The following is a 26,736-nucleotide window of genomic DNA, read 5'->3' as shown; positions in this document are numbered from 1 at the left end:
ATGTGCTAATGATTTACATGGAGGTAGGAAAATCAAAATGTTGAGTACATTTTAATAAGAATGTCCAATACAGCAATTATATTCAGATTGCAAGCAGAAAAGAACTATAATTACAGTCTAACCTTCTATTCAAATTCCTTCACAAGAAATTTTGAACTAAATACAAAACAAAAACAGATCAAAACACAAAACCACTTTTTTACCTCAAGAATGTAGTTCCAACCCTTTTCATTAAAGACATCATCTTGGAAATGTTCTTTGTATACCTCTTTGGCTTCCTGGATTTTCTCTTTGGTTACTACTTTACCTAAAAGGATACACAAGTTCTATTTATATTTCTAAACATATTCTGTGAGTTGCTGAATTGTCATAGCATTAATGTCTTCAGTTATTTCACCCATTCCATGGGTTAAAACAAATAGCAACAGGTTAAATGACTCACGTAGAGTCAACAGCAATCAGAAAAGAAACTTGTACTTCTAATCACTTACTCTAAGCATAAAGGTTAATTTATTTTAAAAGCAGATGCACAATAGAAAAAATTATTACTTATACTATTTTTTAAAAAATCACAACAAATTATCTATTATTTTATATACTCTTTGAGATGATTCAAACATTTTTTATGTTTTCTAGCAGAACATTCTCACTTTATTCATAAAGAATGTGATATCTTCAGGACCAGTAACCTAGTAATTTTTGCCCACCCCTGTATACATTTATTCTTTTGGCTATAATACAAGGCTAATAATAGTAGAGTACCTACTTAGAGGATGATTGTGAGCTAAAAAAGACATAGAACAATTTATAATAATGCTGGTCTAGAGCACACAATCAATACATTTTGCTTAACCATATATAATATCTTTAAAAGTTTTAAAGCTATAGAGCTCAATTGAGTATATCATTGATCTTTGGAAGCTATAAAGTTAACTAGTAAACTCATTTAATATACCTTGAGCAACCTTGCCACAAAGAAGTACTTCTGATATCTAGCTAGATTTTCAATAGCATAGCACATCTGAACTGTCTGATCTTAAAATAACCAAGAAAATGGAAAAGACTTATCATTTGTATAAAATTAAACTTAACCTATATTCAATTTTAAAATTATTTTTATTATAAAATTTGCAAGATGTATAATGTCTTTGGGAATTGTTTTCTCCCTAGAAATATGATTATAAAATAGATTAGAAACAACTTTTCAAATAATAAAGCACAGAAATTCTTGGGGGATTTCCTGGTTTTAAAATGCATTTGAAAATAAGTCCACAATTATAGGTAGTTTTGAAAAATAAGTCTTGAAGGTAAAACTGAGTAGTATAATTCTAGTTATAATTGCTATCATAATTCAAAATGAGTTTCCAAGTCAATAAATTCTATACTTTGAATTAATGACTAAAGACTATTAGCAGACCAGATTAGCTTTTCAACATTACTTTTCAAATTTTATTCCAAAACTTATCGGTTTCAGAAAACCTTTCTCATACTGAGGACACCATACAGAAAACCTTTCTCATACTGAGGACACCATACAGAAAACCTTTCTCATACTGAGGACACCAAGCATAAATGCCAAATTCTAAGATATAATGCATTCAAATTAACAGATTAAAAAAAAGATTCTAAACAGACCCTAAATACTTAAAAGTAATTAAGGATTGGGGATATAGCTCAGAAGTAAAGCACTTGCCTAGCATGTGCATGCCCTGGGTTCAATCCCCAGCATCACAAAACAAAAATAAAATAATTAAATATCAAAATTAGACTATTAAAAATTACTTCAAATATTATAACAATATAGAAAAAACATGAAGTTACATAAAAGCAGTATTTTAAATGTACTAGGAAAAGTAGTACCTTTTAAGTACTTATTAAGAATGTACTGCAACCCATAAAATACTGTTTCCTCGTATTTCACCTTCCTTACTTTGGAGTTTTCAGTCTTCTTTTCACGGCATTCAAAGTAGGAATAAACTTTACTTGTATTGGGTGGGTACTGTTTATAGTGAGTAACCTAAATAAAGAAAAACACTTTAGTTAGAAAACACCAGAAAAGGGCTGGGCATATAGGCTGCATGGTAAATGTTGGCCTAGCATATGTGAGGCCTTGGGTTCAATTCCCAGCTCCACCAAAACAAGATGAAACCATCAGAAGAATAGAACATAAGTCATAACAGAAAAGGCTTGAGGTTATTTCAAAACCTGGGAAACTACTTGCTATTGATCAGCTTATTTTCCTGGCCATATGGAATTAAAAATAAGTATTTTAATAGTTCAGTATCTTAAAATCAAAACCAAAAGAGACTACGAAATTTTATAAACAACAAGACTGAACTCAAGTAGGTACAAGGCTTCTAAATTGGAAAAGAATTTCAATTGGTCTTGAGGAACAGTCAGCCATTCATTCAGAAAACAGAAGCAGCTTCCTGGGGAGCAATCATACAAAATAATGAACTGAAACTTAGCAATTGGACACATAATGTATTTGTATTCCTTATCTGAAGCACTTGGGACCAGAACTACTTCTCAAATATTTATATATAATTATGAGATCTTTTAGCCAGAAACAAAGTCTTAACACAAAATTCATTTGGATTTTATATATACCTCATATAGTGCACCCATGTTTTGAGTGCAACCTGTCACATGAGGTCAGGTGTGGCCTTTTATCTTTGTGATATCATGTTTGTGCTCAAAAGTTTTGGATTTTGCAGCTATTAAGAATACAAACAACAATAAATGTTGGCAAGGATGTGAGGAAAAAGGCACACTCATATATTGCTGGTGGGACTGCAAATTGGTGCAACCAATCTGGAAAGCAGTATGGAGATTCCTTGGAAAATTTGGAATGGAACCATCATTTGACCCAGCTCCTCCCACTCCTCAGTTTATACTCAAAGGACTTAAAAACAGTATACTACAGTGACACAGTCACATCAATGTTTATAATATTCACACACACACAATTCACAATAGCTAAATTGTGAAACCAACCTAGATGCCCTTCAATAGATAAATGGATAAAGAAACTGAGGTATATATATGCAATGGAATATTACTCAGCATTAAAAGAAAATAAAATCATGGCATTTGCAGGCAATTAGATGGAGCTGGAGATATCATGCTAAATAAAGCAAGCCACCAAAAACCAAAGGCCAAATGTTTTCTCTTATAGGTGAATGCTGATCCATAATGGGGGAGGGGGTGTGGGTGCGGGGAGAGCATGGGAAGAATGGAGGAGCTTTAGATAGGGGAGGGGGCCTGTGGATAGGAAAGGTGGTGGAATGAGATGGACGTCATTACCCTAAGTACATGTATGAAGACATGAATGGTGTGACTCTACTTTGCATACAATCAGAGAAAAGATTATATGTGTACTGTGAATTGAAATGCATTTGCTGTCATGTATAACAAATTATAATAATAAATGAATAAATAAATAAAAATATGAATAGGTTTCAGCACAAATTTCTAAGAATCTCAAAAATTATCTGCTTTTGTTTAAAGAAAATAAAAAGTAAAAGTGTCATAATTTGAGTTTTATTTTAGTTTTCTCCACATTAAAACATGTCACTAATAAAAACAAAACAAGGGGAAGAATAACATGTATTTGCCTGGTTGAAAGAAAGGAATCATAAAGCTTTAAAGTTTATAGTATAAGGTGAATCATGACAATAATGGAATAAATCTTTGTGGACTAAATTTCACGGATGACTACTGTAAACAGAAATTATTTTCTTGTTTAGTTCTGGTCTCAAGTTTAGGAAAGCCAACGTTTTCTTTGACTGCACAGCTCAATCTCAGTAAATCTTGGCTCTATCCTAAAGATAGCTTAGCACAAGCATTCCAAAATGAATGCATGTTCATGGTCACTTTCTGAATGGCAATCCTCTGTTCCCTCTCCAATGAAGCATACTTACAGTTTCCCTTCTGTTGCATACAGGCAATCTTGGGGTCAAATCTTTATAATAATATGTGATCTGAGAGCCTAGGTTCTTCAGGAGACTAAGAATCCTGTTTTGCTCAGCTATAAGAGATATCTGATATCTGGGCTTCAGCAATACTTAAATGTACATATTTGGGCTTTTTAAGGTCACAACCTAAGGAATGTTATCATTGTCAGTTTAAGTAGCTAAGTGAGAAAGCTAATACAGAACTCACAGTAATTAAATCAAATTTCAAAATGAGATAAATATATTTATGAGTGATATTTCAGAAATAAATACTGTAAGATCATTACCTCAACTACTTAAAAAACACAGATCAGAAAAAACTCCATCTAAAAATATACCCAAGGTTATGTAAAAATGAAATGTACAGTTTAGAATCTAATAACTCCAACTCTTTTAGTGGAGGTTAAGGGAGACAGAAGAAAAGTCACTCACGATGAAGTCAAATTTGAAAACAAGGTCTAGATCACATAGTGCAAGTTTATAAAAGTCAGATCCACAGGTAAGATTTCTCAATAGCCTGACCTTCTTTACAGTTCAGATATTTAACAATGCATCTTACAACAGATTTAAAAGCATTACAAGGAGCTGGGGTTGTGGCTCAGTGGTAGAGCACTCACCTCGCTTGTGCGAGACCCTGGGTTCAATTCTCAACACCACATACAAAAATAAACAAGTGAAATCAAGATGTTGTGTCCAACTACAACTAAAAAAATATTAAAAAAAGAAGACTAATTATTTGCCTCTTCTGAGAAAGGAAGACAATGGAAATGTCTTTGAATACTCCATCAGGATCTAAAATTATACTAAAAATTTTCCATCAGACAAATACAGTTCTGGACAATAATTACTTATGTTTATAATTTTGAAGTCTTAAATTAGGCTTACTCACCTATACTTAAGTATGAAAACAAATTATCATTTAAAATACAAAATTAGTTTCTAGTCTGCTTAGTCATAAATAAAGTATGTTCTAAAATCTTAGAGAATTTATGAAAACTGTTTCAGAGAATAGAGGTAAAGAATTTAAACTGTTTAGGCAAAGTCACAAACGAAAGTATTATTTACTATTAACTGTCTGCTAACACCTTAAAAGTCTGTAGACTACAGAGCTTGTTTAGATATATTTATATGGTATATATACATTGTTTAAAGTGAAAAAAATTTTAAGCAGAGTTTCTTAGTAAATATTCAAAGAATTCAATCAGTAGATGGCAACTCTTTGTTTTGCTAATTTACTGTCCTCTTCATTTTATTTTCTGCTAAACTGGACACTCTGAACATCATCAGAAAATGGGATGATATGACATAAATCAAGAAATAGTTATAAACAGTTAATACGTTCACAAATATATACCCAGGACATACTATGTATCAGGCATTACTATGTTTCAGATGCAGAGGACTGGCAAGTAAAATAGACATGGTACTAATTCTCACAGGGTTAATGAAGGTTTAACTGGGGGGAAGAGAAAAATAATATATAAACAATAGTTTCAGATCAAGATGGATGCTATGAAAAAGAAGAGAAAATGATGAGCTAGGGGGACTCGGTTAGTCTTCTATGAGGTGACATGAGCAAGGCCTAAGTGACAGACAGAAAATGCTTTAGTATGAGGGATAGAACAGAAGGCAGGCCAGTGTGGTGGGTTCTTAGAGTATGGTAAGATCAGAGGTAGGCAGACATAGAGATAAGATCATTGGCTAAATAGGGTACCACAAGGAGTTTTAATTTTAAATTAAGCTGGGGTGAATATGATCTAGTTCACATTTTAATTTTTTGATGTTGGGGATTGAACACAGGGCCTGGTCCATGCTAAGTACATGTTGTACTACTGAATTGTATCACCAGCCTGTGATTCAAATTTTAAAAGAATCAATCAGCTTGGTGGTGCATGGAGAATGGATTACAGGATGCTCAGAGTGAAAACAGGAGTTAAGAGACTACTGCCCAATGCTAGACTAGTTGAAAGAAGTGAACCAGTATTTTTAGAGGGAAAAAAGAGAACTAGGGCTGAGGGGCTGGATATGGAAAATAATGGTAGGGAAGAATTAAAGATGCTTTTTAGTTTTTTTGGTTAAGCAAGTAGGTTAATAATGGCACCATTCATTGAGACAGGGAAGACAAGACTGGGGGAATGGGTGGAGAAATTGAGAGCTCAGTTTTATATATTAAGTAATACAAACAAGAAGTTTCACAGTATTCAGAAATAAAGTGAACACAAAAGGAAGCTCCTAAATCATGTTAACTTTTTAGTACTATTTTAACTTCTATCACTAGAGAAGATTCTACAATAAATACAAAATTCTTCACTATATATAGAGAAAGAGAAAATATCTGATAATGTCCTCGGCCAATCTTACCATTAACAAAAGTTTCCTAAACTGGCATGGTCCTCCTGCAGGTAATAGAATGCCACTTATACAATAATACATGTATGGTAAATACAGACACACAGGAAAATGCAGCTTTTCAACAGAATTTAATTTCAGTTATGTGACTGATTTACCTAATGAAAGTTAAGCTTCTAAAAATTATTAAACTAGATAATAATAACTGATCTTATTTCACTGCCTAGAACAAGGTTCTAACCCTATATAAAAAGCGGCAGCTTTTTCCACTATGAAGTGCTGGCCAATCAACTAAATAAAAAAAATATACATATATTCTCAAGGTTATATATCCTTGTTCCAAGTATGACAGTTGAAAAAAAAATATGAGGCATATTTAAGATGCATACAATCTTTCTGAGAGGTGTAATTTTATCTAGATGTTTCTCTAGATGTCTCATGATGTTGATGTCTTTCTATAAGATGTTATTCCAAGATCTTTCCTCCCACAATAGGATCACATGGCCAAAGGCAATGACTACTAACCTAATTTTTCATACTTTTATTTTTGAGAGGACATAACAAAGAACAATCATTAAGATAAATAAACAAATAAATATACACATAAAAGCAGAAGAGGTAACACAGCCAAGGTCACAGAGCAAGTTATGTTGTTATACAACACCTGAAAGTATCAGAAAAGGATCTACTAGCCCCACACTGGTCAGGACTTTGTGCTTCTCCAAACTGAATGTGCTTACCAGGCACAGTGGCTCATGTCTGTAATCCCACAGGCTCAGGAGGCTGAGGCAGGAAGATCACAAGTGTGAGGTCAACCTCAGCAACTTAGCAAGACCCTGTCTCAACAGACAAGATCTTCCATTAATATGCTCCAAAAAAATAAATAAAAAGGGCTGTGAATATAACCTAGTAGTAAAGTGCCTCTGAGTTCAATCTCCAGAACCAAAACAAAACAAACAAATTAAAAAACTAATATGCCCTAAACAGCAAAAGTCATAAGCAATTCTTCTTTTCAGTATTATTTAGGATTACTCAAGTCCTGGAAATCTGTTGCCCCTGAAAATAATTCATTGCTCTTCAGCTATGAAGCACTAAACACTTCTAAGTATGGCTTAAGAATTTGGGGGTTAAATTATTTGGGGGAAAGAGAGAAATTCCAAAGATGTCTATGAATGATTATTATATTGCTTCTCTTAAACCTCCTGGTGCAAAATTTCTAATCACTTTTACCTCCTTTGCCACTCCTTCAAATCAAATTTCATCAGTTCATGAAGGAGGACATCAGCTGCTTGTACTTTCTTAAGTTATTATGAGATTATTACTGACCAATTTATCTACTATAAAGTAAATCCTTATTTATACGATTCTTGTTGCCCAAGTTTTCCTTATAACTTATAAAACTTACTGGGAAATTTGAAATATATGCAAAATGTCACAAATATCTATATGGATCCACAACAAGAAGGCACAGGTAGTCTCTAGGGTACAAATTGAAGCAGCTGCCCCCTCCACATGAGGCTCAGGCTGCCAAGTGCGTTATTATGCCAGCACTTTAGTATCAGTTCAGAAGCAGTTAGACAGAGGCAACTATGAAAAACAGGAAAATCTCAGAGGATAACACTAGGAAGAACTAACTTGCCTATATGGTAATTCTCATCTCTCTCCAAATCTTTTCCTTAAAAAAGCTCAAACTTCTAAGATTTGTTAATTCAGTCATTAGAGGAAATAAAATCTTCCTTCCTGAATTCTTATTTATTCATCACTATAAATAAAACAGTTCTTGAAAAATTCTCTGAATTTCCAATATTTAATAAATGAACAGTTGAAAATGTGCTCAGTTCTAGATTAACAGCTTATAAATGATCTTCTGAGAAGCAAGCTACATTGGACAGCACATTTTATAACCAATGTGAGATGTGATTTAAAGTGTACAACGCCTAAGGATTAGTTTTGCGTACTATCTGTCTTTTCCAACTACAGTACAATTGACAAGCTCTTCCATTAATTTGCTACAGGAAAAATGTTCAGAAATGTTAAAACTATTTTCTGCTGTGGTTTGTTACTAGCAATTATATACACCAGGAGTGGGATTAAACCAGAAAAGCAACTAGAAAAAAAAAAAAAAATCAACATATTTCGCTGTCCTCATCAACACTTCTAGCTACTTAGTTCCCTACTTTAATTGGCCAAAAGTTTTTAAGAAACTGATATGGACACATAACATTCTTATACAATTTCCAAATAAAAGTTTTATTACTTTTAACCTCATTATTATTATTTATCTCTCTTCTTTACCTAAGGTAAAAAGGTTAAATAAAACAGAAAACAGGCTACAGGGACCACTAAAAACCTAATTTTAAGGAAAATGAAACTTACAGACTAATTGTTACTGTGGAACACACAATCTGTTTTAGTATACTGCTATAACCCCTTGGTATAAAACAAATCAATCTGGATCCTCTTGAGGGATTTCTTGGGGGGAAAAAGTGAAAGCTAGTACTAAGGTGAAAATCTTCTGGAAAGACTTCATATAAGACAGGGAATAAGACATACCAGCTTGACTTGAAAATGGACAGGAATGAAATTTATTAAATGAGTGCAAATTCTAATAGTGTAGATAAGTATGACTTGGCAGGAGATTAGAAAGCTTCAAGGTAATTCACTATTCTAATTAAACGTATTCCAGAAAATTGATGTTAAACCAGTTTTACATTCTTCATATATAATGTCCAGAAGAACAGCACTCCCTTTTGTTTTTAGGCTAGACTTAACTTCCATGAACATTTATCATTTACAATTCAATCACTGCATAAGCCAAAACACAACAAAAAATCTGAAAATTATTTTAAAGATTTAGTTAAGGCAATATTCTACAAAACCATGAATGAGACATTTCTAAAATCACTACTCAGGATACCATAAACATTACACTTGAACTGAGAGAACAGAGGCAGGTTTTAGGGTCAAGTGAATGACCATACTTGATATTATAATGGTCACGCAATAGTGTAGATTTCCACTTTAAAATTTCATTTGAAAGATCACAGTGTTGAATCTTGGCTCTGTTTAAACGAAAACATATCTATTATACTATTAACATAATCATAAAGCAACTGCAAAGAAATGGACAAAACAGAACTTAAGCAAAATGGAATTCTCTAAAAAATACTCTTCCAATATTGGAGTATTAAAAACAAAAAGGAAACAAAAACATGAAAGTATAATGCTTCATCATTATATTCCAACCACCCAAGTTAAAAGGTAAATACTAAAATTTAAAACTAAAATTTATTTTGTGCAAGTGGGTTTTCTGGTCTGACATCTCACCTTTTAGGTGTTTTTGCTAACAAAAGTTGGCCAAAGTATAGTCCAGTTTATTTGACATAATTTGAAAACTAAGAGAAAGAGTATTTGCTAGATTTTCCCCTAGTTTCTTCTTTGCTAATGTGTGTGAGTTTCAAATAAAATTAATGGGACAGTTACACATGCAAGTATCCAATAAGCATACGAAGCAATGTTGTGTCATTTCCCTCTCTACAAGTTCTCCAGTGTTAAAACTCCAGTTCCTCTACCTCCTCGTGTTTCACTTTCCTTTTCACAGAAATCCTAGTGACCTCAAAGGTGTAAGAGCACATTGGCTTCTGCCACAAGGGATCAGAAGTGATCACTAGGTGCAAAGGAGTTTGAAACGCAGCCCAGTGGAGTAGGATGGGGGAGAATCCAGCAACGCTACCGGGCACAACATGTGTCCTCCGCACCGGAGCCAAAGGGTCAGGAACGTGGCTGCTCTAGCGACCCTAGCAGGACCTCTCCCACCTCATACTCAGGAAAAGGACATACCTGCCCAGCAAGGGGCGAGCGCGCGGGATCGGCTCGGCAGGGAAAAGCCCTCTCCTCCCTCCACCGCTGTGCTCCAGAGGCCGTTACCCAACTGGTCCAGTCCTCGGACGAACCCTCGTCCAGGCCAACCCAGCCCGGGGCCAAGAGGCCCGCTCCAGAAGAGGCTGTGGGCGCCGGCACGCCGGCGGGCTCCGCGGGAGCCCCGAAGCCCGGCGCCCCGACCCCGGCCGCGCCCCCCCACCGCACAGCCCCAGGCCCCGCCTCCTGCCGTCCATCCCTCCATCCCTCCTCGACCCACCTCCACTCTACTGCGGCGCCAGCTCCACCTGCCCCATCCCGCGGCCGGCGCCGCGCCTTCCCGCGGGGCCGCCTCGCGCTGTGCCCCCAGACCCGGCCGCCGCAGTCTCGCGCTCGTCCCTGACGCGCCCCCAGTCCTCCCCTGCCCCCGCCCCGAACTGTACCTTGTAGGAGTCGGTGGCCAAGAGGATGTTGAACTCGGCTTCTGCCGCAGCATTCATCTCGGGCCGGAGTAGAGGGGGCGCGCGCCGCGAGCTCCCCGGCGCGGCTGCGAGGAAAGAGAAAAATGGGCTTCACCGCGCTCCGTTGCTTAAGTCACCGCTCGGTCTGAGGAGGAGGAGGGAAAGGGGGAGGACAGAGCGTGGGGAGGGGCCAGAGAAGGGCGGGACGGGAGTCGTGACGCGGCGGGGGCGGGGGCGACGGCGGCCGTGGCTCACACGTTAGGGTCGGCGATGTCCAGCGGCCTCCTAACTCGGTTCCCCGCCCCGCCCACCCCGGGGGACGGGGGGGTGGGGTGGGCCGCGGGGCGCTGCTGCGCGTGCGCAGGGCGCAGGGGGCGGGGCGGCGGGTAGGACGTGAGGCACGCGCTCTTCCTCTGAGACGCCGGACCCGGGAAGCTCGAGCGGCCTGCCTCCTGGGCGCGTGACCTGAGCCCTCGCCTCGGTTTCATTTCTCGGCCAGCGCGGAGGGGCGGGACCTGGGGGGCGTTCCCAGCCTCGCCCCTCTTGCAGGGAGCCAATTCGCCCGCGCCAGTTGGGATTTTCCTGCCCCTCTACCCAGTCCAGGCGGGTTCTCCGAGTCCACCTGAAACCCTGAGGGCCTCCCACCGCTCCCGCCTGGACTCCGCACGCGCTCAGTTACCTTTGTCTCCCTCTTGGATTAAGGATGAAGCTCTTGGCCCCATCCTCCTTACCCTCTTAGCCCTCTGTTTAGAATCCGAGGAGCTGCGGTGACGAATGAGGTCTGAGGGTCCTTTAATTTGACGCGTGTACTCCGCTTTCGTCGACTCTGGTGACTGAGGTCTTAGATCCTTTGAAGGATGCCTTGACTTTGCTGGAGAAAATTGCCCATTTCGTAAGGTGGAGATTGAATACAGCCTTCACAGCTTTTGAAGGGACACGATCTAATTGAATCTAATATTGCCGGGAAGTAAAAGGCACCCAGCCACTGCTTTGATAGGGTGCGAAACTGACTTTTTATTATCCTTATACTTGTTAAATCCTGGAAAACGAGTTTGCGACCCCCAAATAAAGAAGTGAGATGACGTCTGATGACTTCACTGAAATACCATAAGACCACCCACTTACTTCTTATTCATAGTTGCATTTGACATAACATTAGTATTCCCTTTGCATGTTCATGTTCGTTTAAAAAAAAAGTTTCTACGATTTAGGTTTACAAGATATAAGTAGAGAAAAGCAACTTAATGAAAATCAATAGCAGAAATCTCATCCCCCCCCCAGGGGGGGAGGAACTTGTGAATTGGAAGATATATCTCAGGGAAACTAGGAATATGGTTGATATTGCTTCAAATAAAAGCTTTTAGGTCCAGACTATGTCTTGAAGTCAACACACATCCTTGCCTTTATCCATATAGTTAGGTAGAAAATAGGGCAAAGATCATGGAATTGAGAGAGATCTTCAGGCACTTACCACGGTAGTAAATACTGCAAATACATTTCGAATTATTTTCAGCAATAAGGTTTAAAACGAGGTTTCCTTTTTTTCCTTGTTAATTTGTTTGACTCCATGTTTACTGGGGAAAGTTAGTTATTTATTTTTTGTTATTAATGCTTTATTGTTAAAAACAAAATCTGAATTCTCTGCTGGGGAATTAATTTTTTAAAAAAAATGTAATCTAGGTAATTTTTTAGAAACTTGAATTGAGGAGATTTTGTTAGATTAGGCAGTGTATTTCAAAGAAAGAAAAAGATCCTTTAGCCCCTCTTAATTTGGTGTTTTTTTCTTCATTCACTTAAAATTTACATAACCTACTTTACTTACAGGACAAATTCTTATTTGTTGAGTTTTCTGGAATCCATGTATTTACAACTGACCATTGTTCTATGCTGTTTTATGCAGAAAAAAAATAGGATTCTGATTACAAAGTGGGCTTTGTTTATAGTAGCACTTTTTAAAAAAAGGCAAATTTGATCTTGCAATCTTTGAGTTGAATTTGCAGTTTTAAAATGAAAAAGCCAAATATCAGTACAAGTAAAAAACATGTTAACCTTGCATGTGTACTGACATAGCTTGTTAAAAGCAGGAATAAGGCCTGCACAAGTAGTATTGAACTCAGTCCCCACAGCATTCTCTAGAAGAATAGATGGCAATCAAGTTATTATGGTTTGGATCTTAAATATCTTCTTAAGATCCATATGCTAAAGACTTGGTCACCAGCCCTTGGCGTTATCAGGAGGTGGAAGCTTTAAGAGGTAACAGAGGGAATGCCCTTAAAGGGCTTTTGGCCCCTCTGCCTCTCTTTCCACTGTTTTCTGTCCTCAAAAGTGAGGGGCTTCCTCTACCATGTGCTTCCACCATGGTATGCTATGGCCTCATTGGCCCAAAGCAACCATCTACTGAAATCTCTAAAACCATGAGCCAAAATCAACCTTTCTTCCTTCCAAATTGATTATCTCAGGTATTTTGTCACAGCAACAGAAAGCTGAGTAACACAAAAGTCATGTGACTCATAGAAGATCACGTTTGCTGAAGACAGAATTAGGCATATTCTTATGATTGTACCTTCTACATGGTTGTTCCATAACAATTTTGAATTAATCAGGGTTTAGAAATAAAAAAAATTATCACCAAATACAAAGAATTTCATTTTGAAATGACTTCTCTTGAAAGGCAACTTAAAAATTAGTTGTATTAGTTAGCTTAGCTTTGCATTGCTGTAACCAAAATACCTTACCAGAACAACTTAAAGGAGGCAAAGCTTATTTTGGCTCATGGTTAGAGAGGTTTGATTCATGGTTGGCCACATCCATTGCTGTGGGCTCAAGGTGAGGCTGAACATCATGGCAGAAGAGTGTGGTGGAGGAGCACTGTTCCATTCATGACAGCCAGGAAGTACCAGGCGGTAGATCAGGGACCACAGGGAAGATAAACCCTTCCAGGACAAATTCCAGTAACCCCCTTCCTCCAGCCATACCCTACCTGCCTACAGTTACCAACCAGTCCATTCAAACTAGTATGGGTTGTTGGGCTATAGCTCTCAAAATCCAATCATTTCACCTCCAAACATTCCTGTATTAACATATGTGCTTTTAGAAGAGACCTCATGTCCAAATCATAATGCTAGTATTTAGTATCTGAGATCTTTCAATAGCATGTAAAATATCTGAGAATCTGTTTCTCTCTGGTCACTACAACATCACAAGTAATAACTAATATATAGACTCAAATGCCCTCCTCATGTAATTAAAAACTCTGGATTAGTTTACTATTTTTACCAAACAGCCAATTAAGCACAGCAAATTGGTCCACCAATTCCTTGTTTCTAACCCTCAGAGTGCTGTGAAAGACCTGAAAGTCACATTTGATCAAAGTGGGTATTAACTGCTACACTCCTGTTTTCTACACACACTATTAGACAGCCTCTGATGCACTTTGATATTTTAAAAGTTGTCTCAGATATCCGATCTGATTGCACTTCAGGGGGAAAAAAACCCCACGAAAACAGAAGACTCAAGAGAGGTAGGTGTTGAACTCACCCACCTGCAACCCCTGAGAGTAGTCCTATTTATCTCCCTTTTTACTCACCTCTAGAAATACCATTTAGCAACAGTTGTCACAAAGACAGATGTAAAAGATAAGCTTTTAAAAATTAAACTTAGTTCTTTTTCTTATTCAAATTTCCAAGGCCCTCTTGGGACCTCCCAGAGCTCTAATTTCCTAGGAAAAGGCCTTATCTACAGAAAGACATAGGTTATCTTCATAGAACTAATTATTTTTCAGTGCAGCACTCTAAAATGACTCAGTCTGCTGAGACTTTTACAACCACAAAGAGATACAGAAAACTACTGAGTCTTAGTATAAAAGTACAAAAGTCTAGAGTAACCATGATCCACAGACGATAAGAATTGGTGCAGATGTATAGATTTTTCACAAACATACCATTGCAAAGTAGTTTTGTACCTTGGTGGTGTGTTTGATGTCTGTCTACTCTCCTCACCCACTATTTTCTGGGCAATGCTGAGGTGATAAGCAATCTGATGTTAAACTCTTATGTAAGTCTTGTAGCCTACCTGATTTCTTCCTATTCTATGTATACAATATGACAAGTCTTAATTTTCCCATCTTTGTTAGTTTTTGCTTTCCAGTATATCTAAACCATTTTTTTCAATTCCAATCAAATAAAATGGAAAATAAGGGCAGAAAGCAAAAACAAAAGGTTTAAATTCATCTTTAAAAGTAAGCAATTGTGCATGTTATGATGTTACATTTAGGGATTTGATTGTCATCATCACTTATAACTTTTGTAGAAGGCTACTTGTTTGAGACTCCATAGACCAAATCAATGGCTGAGGGAATCAGATTGTTAGAACTATAAAAAGATGTCTTTTAATTCAATGTTTTATCAAAACAAGGTATGCTAATCAGTTCTAGTACAAGAAAGAAGTTTCCAGTGGCATCTAGATACACATTTTTAGTTTTAATGTTTACACATTTTTGCTGAGTGTCAGAAAAATGTAAATGTTAGGTCGGTGGTGGCAACTTGGTGGTGACTTGGTGGCTACTTAGAACAAAAGCAGCCTGCACCGGAAAAGAACATCAATCAGATGCGGGGGGGGGGGGGGGGGGGAATGCCTGTCAATCAGCCAGATCTCCTGACTAACACCTGTCAATCAGCAGGACCCCCTGGCCAATCCTGGAGTTCAGCCAACTCACCAGACCAACTCCAAGGGGGCAAGGGACCCTAGAAACACCTTTTCCTATCCTGAGCCCTTCCCTTCCTGCTGTAATCCCCATAAAAGTCCAGTCCGGTGGAGCTTCCACACGGTTTCTCCTCAGACCCTTCTTCTGTCCCCTCTGTGGATCTGATCGAATTCTGCCCGGGAGTGATATCTCAATAAAGCCTCGTTCAGCAGCCCTTTTAAATCTGCCTCCTTTGGTCGATGCCTGCCTCGCCTGATCTGACAGTAAATAACACATAAAACCTGATTTTTGGGGGGGACATTTTTATTTAGCCTGAAACCAAAGTAGGTGGACACCTTGGCTGGTGAACCTTACTATTTTCCTTGCATTTCTCTAACCTATAAACTATTTTCAAATACTTCACATATGACTGGTTTTCCTAAAGAAGTTGAACATGAAAGACTACGTGCTGTATGATTCTATTGATATGAAATTCAAGACAAGACAAAACTATTGTGAAAGAAAGCATACCCAAAGAGGGGCTCAGTCTAAGGAAGTCAGATTGACTGAAAAGGGCTATCAGGGGAATTTCTGAGGTAATGGAAATGGTATACAGAGTAGTGGCTGTACAACTATGTACATTTGTCAATATTCATTGAATTCTATACTTAACATTGATGAATTGTGTATAAATTCTATCAATAAAACTGAACTAAAGAGTCCTTTTTTCTTGAAATGATTTAAAAATTTTCTCCCATCCTGTTTTCTTATCCCTCCTCCTATCTTAGTGTTTCCACCTTACTTTGCATGATTTGGGGATGAACACCATTTTGTCTTGTTCAGAGAAAGATGTTCTTAAAGTTGCTGAATGTTTATAAACTTCAATGCCTAAAAGTCTGAAAATTCCTGCTAGGAAGTAGAAAGCAGGAAAAAGAACCAATCCCATTATGATTCTATTCAAGAGGTAGGAACAAACACCTAGCCTATGCACAGTGCTGTATGAAGAAACACTGAGAAAGAACTTTAAGACGAGATGCCCTTCTGTTGGTTGTTTCACAAATAGCTGTGAAATGACTAGGGTCTGGAGTGAGGGTAGACAGAACAACAGAGGTAATTCATTATCTCCCAAGATTAGATTGTGAGATCAATGTAAAACTGCATGTCCATATAAGCTTTGTCTCCAGGGACAACTTCTGAGAAACAATTAAAGATTGGATAAAGATCAACTGGGCTTCACCCAGTTTCCACACCCTCCATTCTTCTAGACTAAGAGCTGCTCCTCCTGTAAAGCTTAAAAGGGCAGCAGTACATTCCCTGATCTGTACATCCTGCCTTTCTGTTTCACTTACTCTCCTCCCAATACACCTAATCTTAGCTCTCAAGACCTTTGTTTCTGGCCCAGCACGTTCTCATGACTTTCTTCCTTACGATCTTGCGTGGACCCTATTCCTTCATATTGCTCAAATCAGCTCTGGCTCCCTTGTCTCCTAGCCCTTTAGTCCTAAGTTCCTCACCTTTTTTTGGCTCTTAGTGTTTCAGGCTACTGTGCCTGCTAGGGAACATCACACAGCCATGAGTTAGCCATCCGTAGAAGGACATGCCATGCCATCTGGCAATCCTTTTATTTCCCCAATTCAGCTTCTTTCCCATTTTGCTCAGTAGTGTTTGAAATATTTACCACTCTTCTTAAACTACTACCTTTGAACAATTGCCTCTCTTTTAGCAGATGGCATTGTCTCCTGTGCCAGTAAGAAAAACCAAAGCTATCAGGTAGGAACTCCCTCAACTATGACATCTATGAGGGCAGAGGTCTGACTTAGATGGAGGTCTAGTCTTAGAATAAAGTGTAGTGGCAGGCATGTAAGTAGGGGCTTAGTAAATGTTGAGTGAATGAGTACAGGAGCATCTTTGATCACCATTAAAAGCAGGATGGCCCTCTGTGGGTTGTGTCGTTTGCCTATGTCCAAAGTGCTATTGTACTATTCACTGTGTGCACGGCCCCTCCTCTACTTCCTGATCTGCTGAACTCAGGCATGGTCATGTGAGTGGCTCTTGCCATGAAATACGATCTGAGAGATGTGCATCGCTTTTCGGGAGCAATGTTAAGAGCTGATGCATGGTTTGCCATTTTCCTTCAGACTGCAATATTCCAGACAGGGGCTAATCTGGTCATCTAAATCGTGAAATTCAAACAACACGGAAACAAGAGACACTGGATGTGTGATGTGAGTGAGAAATAAACCTTTCTTGTTGAAAGCCATGGATTTCAGAAGTTGTTAACCACAGTGTGCCCTGGTTAATCCTGATAGATTAACCAGGCCTCCACAATACTTTCTTTCTTTACCAGGCTCAGAAAGAGATGTCTTTCCTTGTGCTGCCCCACCTTTTTCTATCCTACCAGTCTCTTCAGATCCCTTGCATCAGTCACCCTCTTCTTGCCTCTGAACCTCCAAATCCTCCCTTTTTGATGACATCGTCTTGATATAAACATTTCTGAATTTCATGCATCTTAAAAAAAAAGCCAAACGATTTTCATCATCAGCAAAAGCAGGGTGTGTGTGTGTGGGGGGGGGGGTCCTGTGGTAGATTGTGTTGCTTGCCCATATCCAAATTTCTATTGTAGAACTTCGTCCCACTTCCTTCCAGTCATCACAGCTTCTCTCTCCTTTTCTAGAAAAAAGGGGGGGGGGACGGTTTCTGCCTCCCATTTCTACTTTCTTTCCTCATTTTACCTATTTTGGTCTGTGGGGTACTGATACTTTGGCCATACAAGCTGGCAGAACCAATGGATATATTTCACAGATATTGGCTAGTAGCATCTGTGAAAAGAGGAAGTTTGTTTTTGCTTCTTTTAGAAATTATTCCTCATCTACCCCTCAGAACCCACGGTGAGAGTATTTTCTCCAAAGGCAGGCTGGACCTAGTACTTGCTATTCCTTGTGCCACAGAGCTTTGCTATAGGTTCCAGAGGAAGAAACCACTTGTCTACCTTACGAGCAGCCTTCCTACACACCCAAGGAAGAGTTCCAGGTCTAGGCTAACTAGCTCTTTGCTGATGGTGAGTTTGCTATTCACCTGTAGCACTTATTAGTCAGAAGCTTGGGAACCTTTTTATCCCATCTTTGTCTGGGGTGTTAATCATACTGTCCTAGGGGCCCACTATCTGTCTGAAAGAACCTTTCTTTGTTTTTCATAGGATGGCAGAGGTTCCTCATGCAAAGAGAAATCCTAGTGGCCTGCTCTGAAATTCAGAATTATAGATTGAATACATGGACTAGGTTCTACACAGATACTTCATTTAACCTGTTCTTCAAATTCATCCAAACTCAATAAGAATGAACACAGCCACTAAAACTGAGCAGCATGTCTGTACATATTATTTAGTTAAAATAATCCAATGTAATGAGCTTAAGTGAGGATTGGTGATAGAGTGCTTCCCAGCATGTGCAAAGTCCTAGGTCTGAAAAACCAAAACCCAAACCAAACCTAACAGAAACAATGAAACTCTAATATAATTAAAGCCCATGGTCCTAACCAAGGTTTGAAAATGTTTTGTTCTACTGAATCACACCTATGATTCTTTAGACACTCACATAATAAATCATCATTCTAGATTTTCTTTTATTTTTCCAGGTCATAGCCACTTATGGGGATAATTAAAAAAAAACTGAAACAAACAAAATGGTTTAGGACTTAGAGTCTTCTCTTCCTCTTCCAAATTATCCCAGCTCCTATCTTCCTAATGTCTCTAACAGACTAGTTTCAATGCTTTGGTTATTTTTGGATTTGGGGGTCATTCTCACTTCTCTTTGCTCTGATGCATGGTGGCCTTTTCTAGCCTGCCTGGCATCCTCTGCAGCCACACGTCCTATAGCTGTGCTTCTTAGGTGGCTTCATGCTTTGTAAGTTGTAGTGCTAGGTAAGGCTCTTGGCCCAATGGTAATTTGAACTTGTAGCATACCTTTCAAAATAATTCTGGCTTTCATAATTCTCTCATCTAAAATACTTAAGACAACTTTCTGAGAGCTTGCCTAGAGGATATTTGAATGGCACCATTCTGTTTTAATTTTTTTTTTAAAATCTCTCTTCACTATTCTCAGGATGCTTTTGGTTACAAGCAACTATGTAGCTAAATTAGAAGTGGCATATATTGGCTAAATTATATTGTTATATTGTGTGCATGTAAGAATATGTAACAACAAATCCCATAGTTATATACAACTATAATGTACCAGTAAAAATATGAGAAAAAGCAAAAAAATTTTAATAATTTGAATAGGGAAAAGGGGGGCTTAAAGAATAGGGTTTTAATTTCATCCATAAAAGAAAGTCTTAGGTAGGCTTTTCTAGGGTGGATTAAGTAACTGAAAAATATAAAGATTCCCCCCTCCCCTCTTTATTCTCATGAAGATTCATCTCTGTGGGGTCACAAGTTGCCTATATTGATCCAAATATAGTACCCTCATATAAAAACACAGAAACAGAAGGACAAATGGGGTTTTGTTTTGTACATATCTCTCTCCTTTATTACGTGTGAAAACCCTTCCAAGAAGACCCCAAAAGACTTTCCTTGGCCCTTCTATCCAGGTTGAGGGCATGTCCACACTTTAACTGAGGCTGGGAAAGTGAGAATGCTGGCACATTTGGTCTCTACAGTGGGACGCCAGCCCTTCCATCAAGGAGGAAGGGGGTTAGGAATGGCAACAACAATGATCACACATCACTGCCAACTAGGAGCCCAGATATCTCAGAATGAATTGTGTACATGAAGGAACCTGCTTGGATTTGACTCACTGTCTCCTTCTTTATTAGGTAGAAATAATCTCACCATTGCAGACAGCTCTATCATTCACAGTGACTTTATAATAATTTCTTCCAATAGCCCAAGGCTGTCTTAATTCGAATAGAACTCTAATAGTCTTCCTGGTACCCTAGAATCAACCTAGGCAGAAGATGTACATGAATATACCACTTCCTCCCTTCCTCCCAATCCTACCCAACCATTTTTTGCTACTTTAAAGCAACAAAAGACTATGTTTACTCCTTATGCAAGATCATAGAATTTTGTATGGACTAGCAAGTGTTTGTACTTTTTTTTCCAGATTGATTGTATCTCGAAGGAGTAAATGTACAACAGTGACTTATTTTCATATATGCTTAATGAACTAATCTCATTTCATTATAACCTTACATTACTGTGCCCATTATATCATTATACTGAATCTAGCAGAGCATTGATACTCAAATTGTCAACAATAGTTCTTATGTACATAGACACTCTTTAGTGTGTTATGTTTAGACTTAAAAATCAATGTGAGCATTTTTAAGATAAATTGTCATCACTACCATCTGAAAGCATTTCTTGGTCACTTAATTTCATGCAGCACTGTTCTAGCTGGTATATAAACACAGCAAAGCAACACACTTTGTCTAGAGATTTGGAATTAAATGTATGGGCAGTAATTGATTGAATAAAATATTCACAATTACCATTGATGAAGAGAAGGTCAGGCTTAGGTTAGGCTCAGAGGGCTGGCTGCATTCTCAGAAAGGCCTTTATTCATTTCCATTAACAATTTTTTTTTTTACATTTTCATTAAGCAGCTACTATGTTCTGCTGTTCCAAGTGGTAAAGAAGATGAAAAAGGTCCTTGCTCTTATGCAATTCATATTTAATAACATTCTTTTACTCTCTGAAGAGTGGCCTCTTTTTTATTAGTTACACATGACAGTAAAATGATCTTGACAATTCATACATTTGAATCAAATAGGGTATAGTTTCTCATTTTTCTAATTGTACAGGTTGCAGAATCACATTGGTCATACAGTCACCTATATACATACAGCAATAATAATGTCTATTTTATTCTGCTGCCCTTCCTATCCCCTCCATTAAAATTTAATCTACTGCTATGATTTGGATACTTGAATCCCCAAAGGCCCATGTGTTAGAGGCGGGGTCCCCAGAATGGCATATTGAGAGTTTGAAGAACCTTTAAGAGGTAAAGCTTTGTGGGAGGCATTTGGAGTAACCAGAGCATACCCAAGTTGATAGTAGGACCCCAGTCTCTTTCTGTCTTTCACTTCTAGCCATAAGTTATAGGCTTTCTCTGAGATGCACTTCTACCATAATATGCTCCCTCACCATAGGCCCAAAAGCCATGGACTAATGACCATGGACCAAAACCTCTGAAACTGTGAGCCAAAACAAATCTTTTATCTTTTTAAGTTTACCATGTACTTTGTTAAGTAATGAAAAGTTGACAAACCTACCTACTGTGCTCAAAATTTTGTTGGCTCTATGAGGAATGATGCATTGGAATCTTTGCCTTCAAGGGGAAAATCATCTTCTAGAGAAAACATATGCATAATATCCAAGAATTAGTTTCCCTCCTTTAAAGGAACTCTCATGCAGTTAGACATATTGATTGCTACAATCTCACTGCCCCCAAAGCAGTACAGGAATTAAATGATGGTTCGGCAATCCATATTCTTTCTGTATTCTTGAGACTTTGATGCTCTGATCTAAATTGGATGCTCTAAAGCTGCCCCCTCAATTTTGCATCAGTGTGGCTGCTGTGTGAAAAATAGAGCATGGGGGTAAGCGTGCAAGCACAGGATCCACTGAAGTGGATCTCACTGTAGTCTGTGAGAGAGTTGATGGTGGCTCCGAATAAGAGAGCAGGTGTGGGATGTGCAGAGATGGGTCAATATGAGGTATCTGGAAGCAGAGTTCAGAGGACTTGTTGAGGAATAAGGGGTGGGTGTGTGTGTGTGTGTGTGTGTGTGTATGTGTGTGTGAAAGAGAGAACGAGAGAGCGCAAGAGATTGGAGTGGGGGATAGTCATGAGGGTTTTGTGGAGAGAAGAGTAGGATTAATGGCAATTCTTAGTTTATGTCTAACTATCAGATGGTTAAACTAAATGAGTTGTAGACAACTAGGAAAGGAAACATTTAGAAAATCCAATCAAGAATTCATTTTGGACAGCTTAGTCTTGAGGTTTCTATTAGACTTCAAGCAGGTATGAGACTTCCTGCTTGCCTACTGAATTTTGACTACTATCTGGATTTCTCCTTTCTCTGTATTGACATCTGAATGGGGGCCCAGTCCCCAAATGCTGCCATACTTCAGAATAAATGTGTGCCCCTATCTGATCTTCGGTTTCATTTATGAAACTTCTTGGCCATTTGTTTCTAGCAGTCTTTGTAGCTCTCAATTTCCCCAACTCCATTCTTCCTGGTTCTGGCTTCCCATTCCCCTCTTACCCCAGTTCTGTGTTTTTGCAATCACAGGATGCCTTGGGACCAACTCTATACAAAGAAGGCTTTTGGGAATTCTTTTTCTTCACATTTCATTTGAAATGATCTTGGAAGTTTTTGTCTTATATGTTTCTTCTTTTGTTGTTATCCATTTATTGGGTATATGCAAATAAATAAAATACATTTTTGGAAAATGGCCAAACAGTAAATAAATATTAATGAGATGGGTATTTATTACTGCAATTTTCCCATTTCGAGGATAACTATCTATTCCAAATGAAGACAGAAGGGAAAAAAAAAGTGGCTATATTCCTCATGTAAAAATCAGGGAACTTAACCTCAATATTATAAAGCGTATATTTGACAAACCCAAGGCCAACATCATATTGAATGAGAAAAAACTGAAAGCATTTCCTCTAAAATTTGGAATAAGACATGGATGTTCACTCTCACCACTCTTATTCAATATGGACTCAAAATTTTAGCCAGAGCAATTAGTCAAGAGAAGGATATAAATTGGATACAAATAGGAAAGGAAGAAGTCAGATTTTCACTGTACAGTATGATCTTATACCTAGAAGATTCAACAAACTCTACCAGAAGACTTCTGGAACTGATAAACAAATTCAACAAAGTAGCAGTATTCAAAATCAACAACACAAATCAATAGATTTTCCATAGACCAACAATGAATCTGCTGAAAAAGAAATCAGAAAAACAATTTCATTCAAAATAGCCTTAAAAAGCAACAACAACCACCCACCCAGGAATAAATCTTACCAAGAGGTGAAAGACTTCTACAATAAAAATTAGAACACAGAAGAAATAAACTGAAGAAAACACCAGAAGATGAAAAGACCTGCCATATTCATGAATAGGCAGAATTCATATTGTTAAAAGAGCCATATTACCAAAAGTATCTACAGATTTAATGCAATACTCATCAAAATACCAATGACATTCTTCACAGAACTAGAAAAAGTAGAATTAAAATTCATATGGAAGAATGGCCAAAGCAATTCTGAGCAAAAAGAGCAATGCCAGAGGCATCTCGAAACCAGATCTCAAATTATACTACAGAACTATTGTTAAAAAAAAAAAAGACATGTGAATAGAAGACACAGAGACAAATCTGAAAAAATACAGTCATTAAAGCTCCCAAAAACATACACTGGAGAAAAGACAGCTTTTCAAACAAGTGGGGCTTAGAAAATTAGACATCCATATGTAGAAGAATGAATTTAGATTCCTATCTCTTATCCTGTAAGAAAAAGTCAGTTTGAAGTGCGTCAGAGACTTAGGAATTAGAACAGAAACTGCAGATACTAGAAGAAAACACAGGATCAACATTCCAAATCATGGGTGCAGGAATAGATTCTCTTAATCAGACTCCTAAAGCTCAGGAAATAAAACCAAGAAATAATAAGTGGAATGACATTAAGTTAAAAAGCTTCTACGCAGCAAAGAAAACAATTAAGAATGTGAAGAAAGAGCCTACAGACTGAGAGAAAATCTTTGCCAATCTTCTGACAGTGGATCAATATTCAGAACATAAAAGAACTTAATACAAATAAGTTAATAGATGTGCAAGCAGACATTTCTCAAGAGAAGAAATATCAATGATCAACAAATATATGGCAAGGTGTTCAACATCCTCCCCAATCAGGGAAATGGGAATCAAAACGATATTGAGATTTCATCTCCAGTTAGAATGGCAATCTTCAAAAATACAAATAATAAATGCTGGCAAGGATATGGGAGAAAAGGAACACTTACACACTGTGGGTGGGATTGTAAATTCTTACAATCACTATGGAGATCAATATGGAGGTGCCAGAGTCTGGACTTGGCACAGAATCAGGAGGCACTCACACTTTGTAGATTCAAACAGCAATTCTTTATTCCCGAACTCACACCGGCCTCCAACAAACACGTTCTGGTGAAATCTCCAATATGCCGCCGCCCCCAAATCACCTACTCCACGAGGCTTTTTCCAAATCCCATTTGAAACTCACGAGAACTCAACGGGAACAAGCAGCAGGAACACCCTAATCCCAGCAGCAATAATCTTCAACCTCCAACTTCCTTAAAACTCCTTTTGTCTTAAACCGGGAACACCCTAAGGAGCGGGATACTTCCTCAAACCTGATCAGCTCTAAACCCGGATCCGCCTTGGTCCTTGAGCAAGGTCACCTTACATGCAACGTCAACAGCGAAATCCATTTAACGTGGGGTACGCTGGCAAGGAAATTTTGAAGCGTCATTCCTACTTGACAATGGCCCTCAGCATAGAGGTTCCTCAAAAGGCCAAGAATGGAAGGAACCTCCATATGACCCAGCTATACCACTCCTCATTATGTATCTAAAAGAACTAAAGTCAGCATCCTATGTTGACACTTGCATACCCATATTTACAGCAGTACAATTCACAATAGCCAAGTTGTGGAACCAATCCAGGTGCCTGTCAATGAATGAATGGATAAAGAAATGTGGCACATAGACACAATGGAGTTTTATGCAGCACTAAAGAAGATTGAAACATCATTTGCAGGTAAGTAGGCAGAATTGGAGAACATCAGGTTAGTGCAATAAGCCAGACTCAGAAAGTCAAGAGTGATATGTTTCCTCTTGTATGTTGAGACTATAGAGAAATAGAGGGAAAAAGGGATTTTTTTTTTTTTTTTTTTTTTATGAAAAAGCAGTAGTGCAGACAGGGGGATAGGTGGACAGGTAGAGGAGGGACTGAACAATAAAATTGAACAAATGATGTTACCTGCATATATTAGTACATTCAACGATTCTCACTATTTTGTATAGTTAAAATGCATCAAATTAGGAAAAAAAAAAAAAAAAAGAAGACGACCTTCAGGGCATCTTCATGGTCTTTGAGCTAATGCTTGGCTTGGCAGATCCAGAAGTAATTCCAACTGGCTGCTCAAAGCCAAGCAAGCTGTAGAGGACTGAGAAACACTAACTAAACTGACAATCAACAAATCTTTTTGTGGGAAAATTTAATAAATTGCAACGTGAAATAAACCAGACTTGACAATGAGATCCTGTTATCTGTATAGCAGGTTTCCTCTGAAAACCAGCTTGCCTATCACTAATTTTCTTGGCAGGTTCTTGACATAGAGCGTGAGATGTCCTTAAAAGATATCTTCGTTAAGCCATTCAGGTCTAGGAAATTAGCTTCCTTCACCCCAGGGAAATTTCTGTCAATGTTCTTATTGCTGTTAGTCTTTTAGAATCAAAGCAGTCTCCTTGTGGAGGCATCCGATAAACACTGACAAGTTCCACAGGTGCCATATCAACGTGCCACACAAGTTACAAAATGCAGTTGGAGAGGGAGAACAGTTTCATTTTACAGACATTTGAGCCACGTTTCTTGATACAAGTACTGGTCATTTTCCAATGCCTCCCCCCACAGTGGTGAACTGTCTCTTTGGCTTTTTGTGTTGTGATTATATTACTTTCTGTTTTCACTTTCAGAAGATGATCTTTTTCGTCTCCTGTCCCCACGTTCTGGATATGCTGGTGTGGTCATAGTCAAGTCCCAAGCATGACTTTAAAGCTTTGTGCCAGAATTGTTCAACTGACTAAGATTCACAAGTTTTTCACAATGAAATTATTCAGTCTAAATAGGAAGGAAGTCAGAGTTAGAAAAGGGCCCAGTAACGACCTCCCACTAGGCTCCACCTCTTAAAGGACCCACCACCTCAACCCTAACACACTGCAAACCTGCAGCACGTGAACTTATGGGGACAAACCACATCTAAAGCAATGAATCACTAATTCTGAAATGCACTCTGTCCCAGTATGTTAACAGTTTCCTCAAAGCCAGCAAGGGAGAGAGAGAGACTATTGACAAAATGAGTTGCCATCTTAATGTCACAATCCTGCATATGTACCCAAGTACATCAAGTCCTCTTTGTCATAGTCTGTTGGTGAGAAATAACCTCCGGTTCCACCAGAGCTAAGGGATGGTGATTACACAGGATACTTGGGTTTTCTTTTAATTCCTAGAAGGGGCCACATTCTTTTCTGCCTCAGGTCATTGGCATAATTTATTCCTCTTCCCTAAATGCTCATTTCTTCTCCCTAAGTTTACCTAGTTAATTCTTTACTCCTTTACATTTTACTTTAAATACCACCTTCTCAGGTAAGCAGTCTC

The 26,736-nt window shown here is 38.2% G+C and overlaps 1 protein-coding gene across 1 annotated transcript in view; it reads right to left on the bottom strand.

Moving 5' to 3' along the window:
* Positions 1-10,806, bottom strand: part of Nampt (nicotinamide phosphoribosyltransferase) — a 36,233-nt gene extending 25,427 nt beyond the window's left edge. Inside the window, exons 1-3 of the mRNA XM_077795964.1 lie at positions 10,607-10,806; positions 1,861-2,017; positions 204-307 (exon numbers count right to left, since the gene is read on the bottom strand). Coding sequence (XP_077652090.1) covers positions 204-307; positions 1,861-2,017; positions 10,607-10,663 — 318 coding nt within the window. The 5' untranslated portion in view covers positions 10,664-10,806. The remainder of the gene's footprint in view (positions 1-203; positions 308-1,860; positions 2,018-10,606) is intronic.
* Between the last annotated feature and the right edge of the window lie 15,930 nt (positions 10,807-26,736).

The sequence above is a fragment of the Urocitellus parryii genome, chromosome 3 (genome assembly GCF_045843805.1).
Source record: "Urocitellus parryii isolate mUroPar1 chromosome 3, mUroPar1.hap1, whole genome shotgun sequence".
Classification (NCBI taxonomy): Eukaryota; Metazoa; Chordata; class Mammalia; order Rodentia; family Sciuridae; genus Urocitellus; species Urocitellus parryii.
This window is presented reverse-complemented; position numbering and strand designations above follow the sequence as displayed.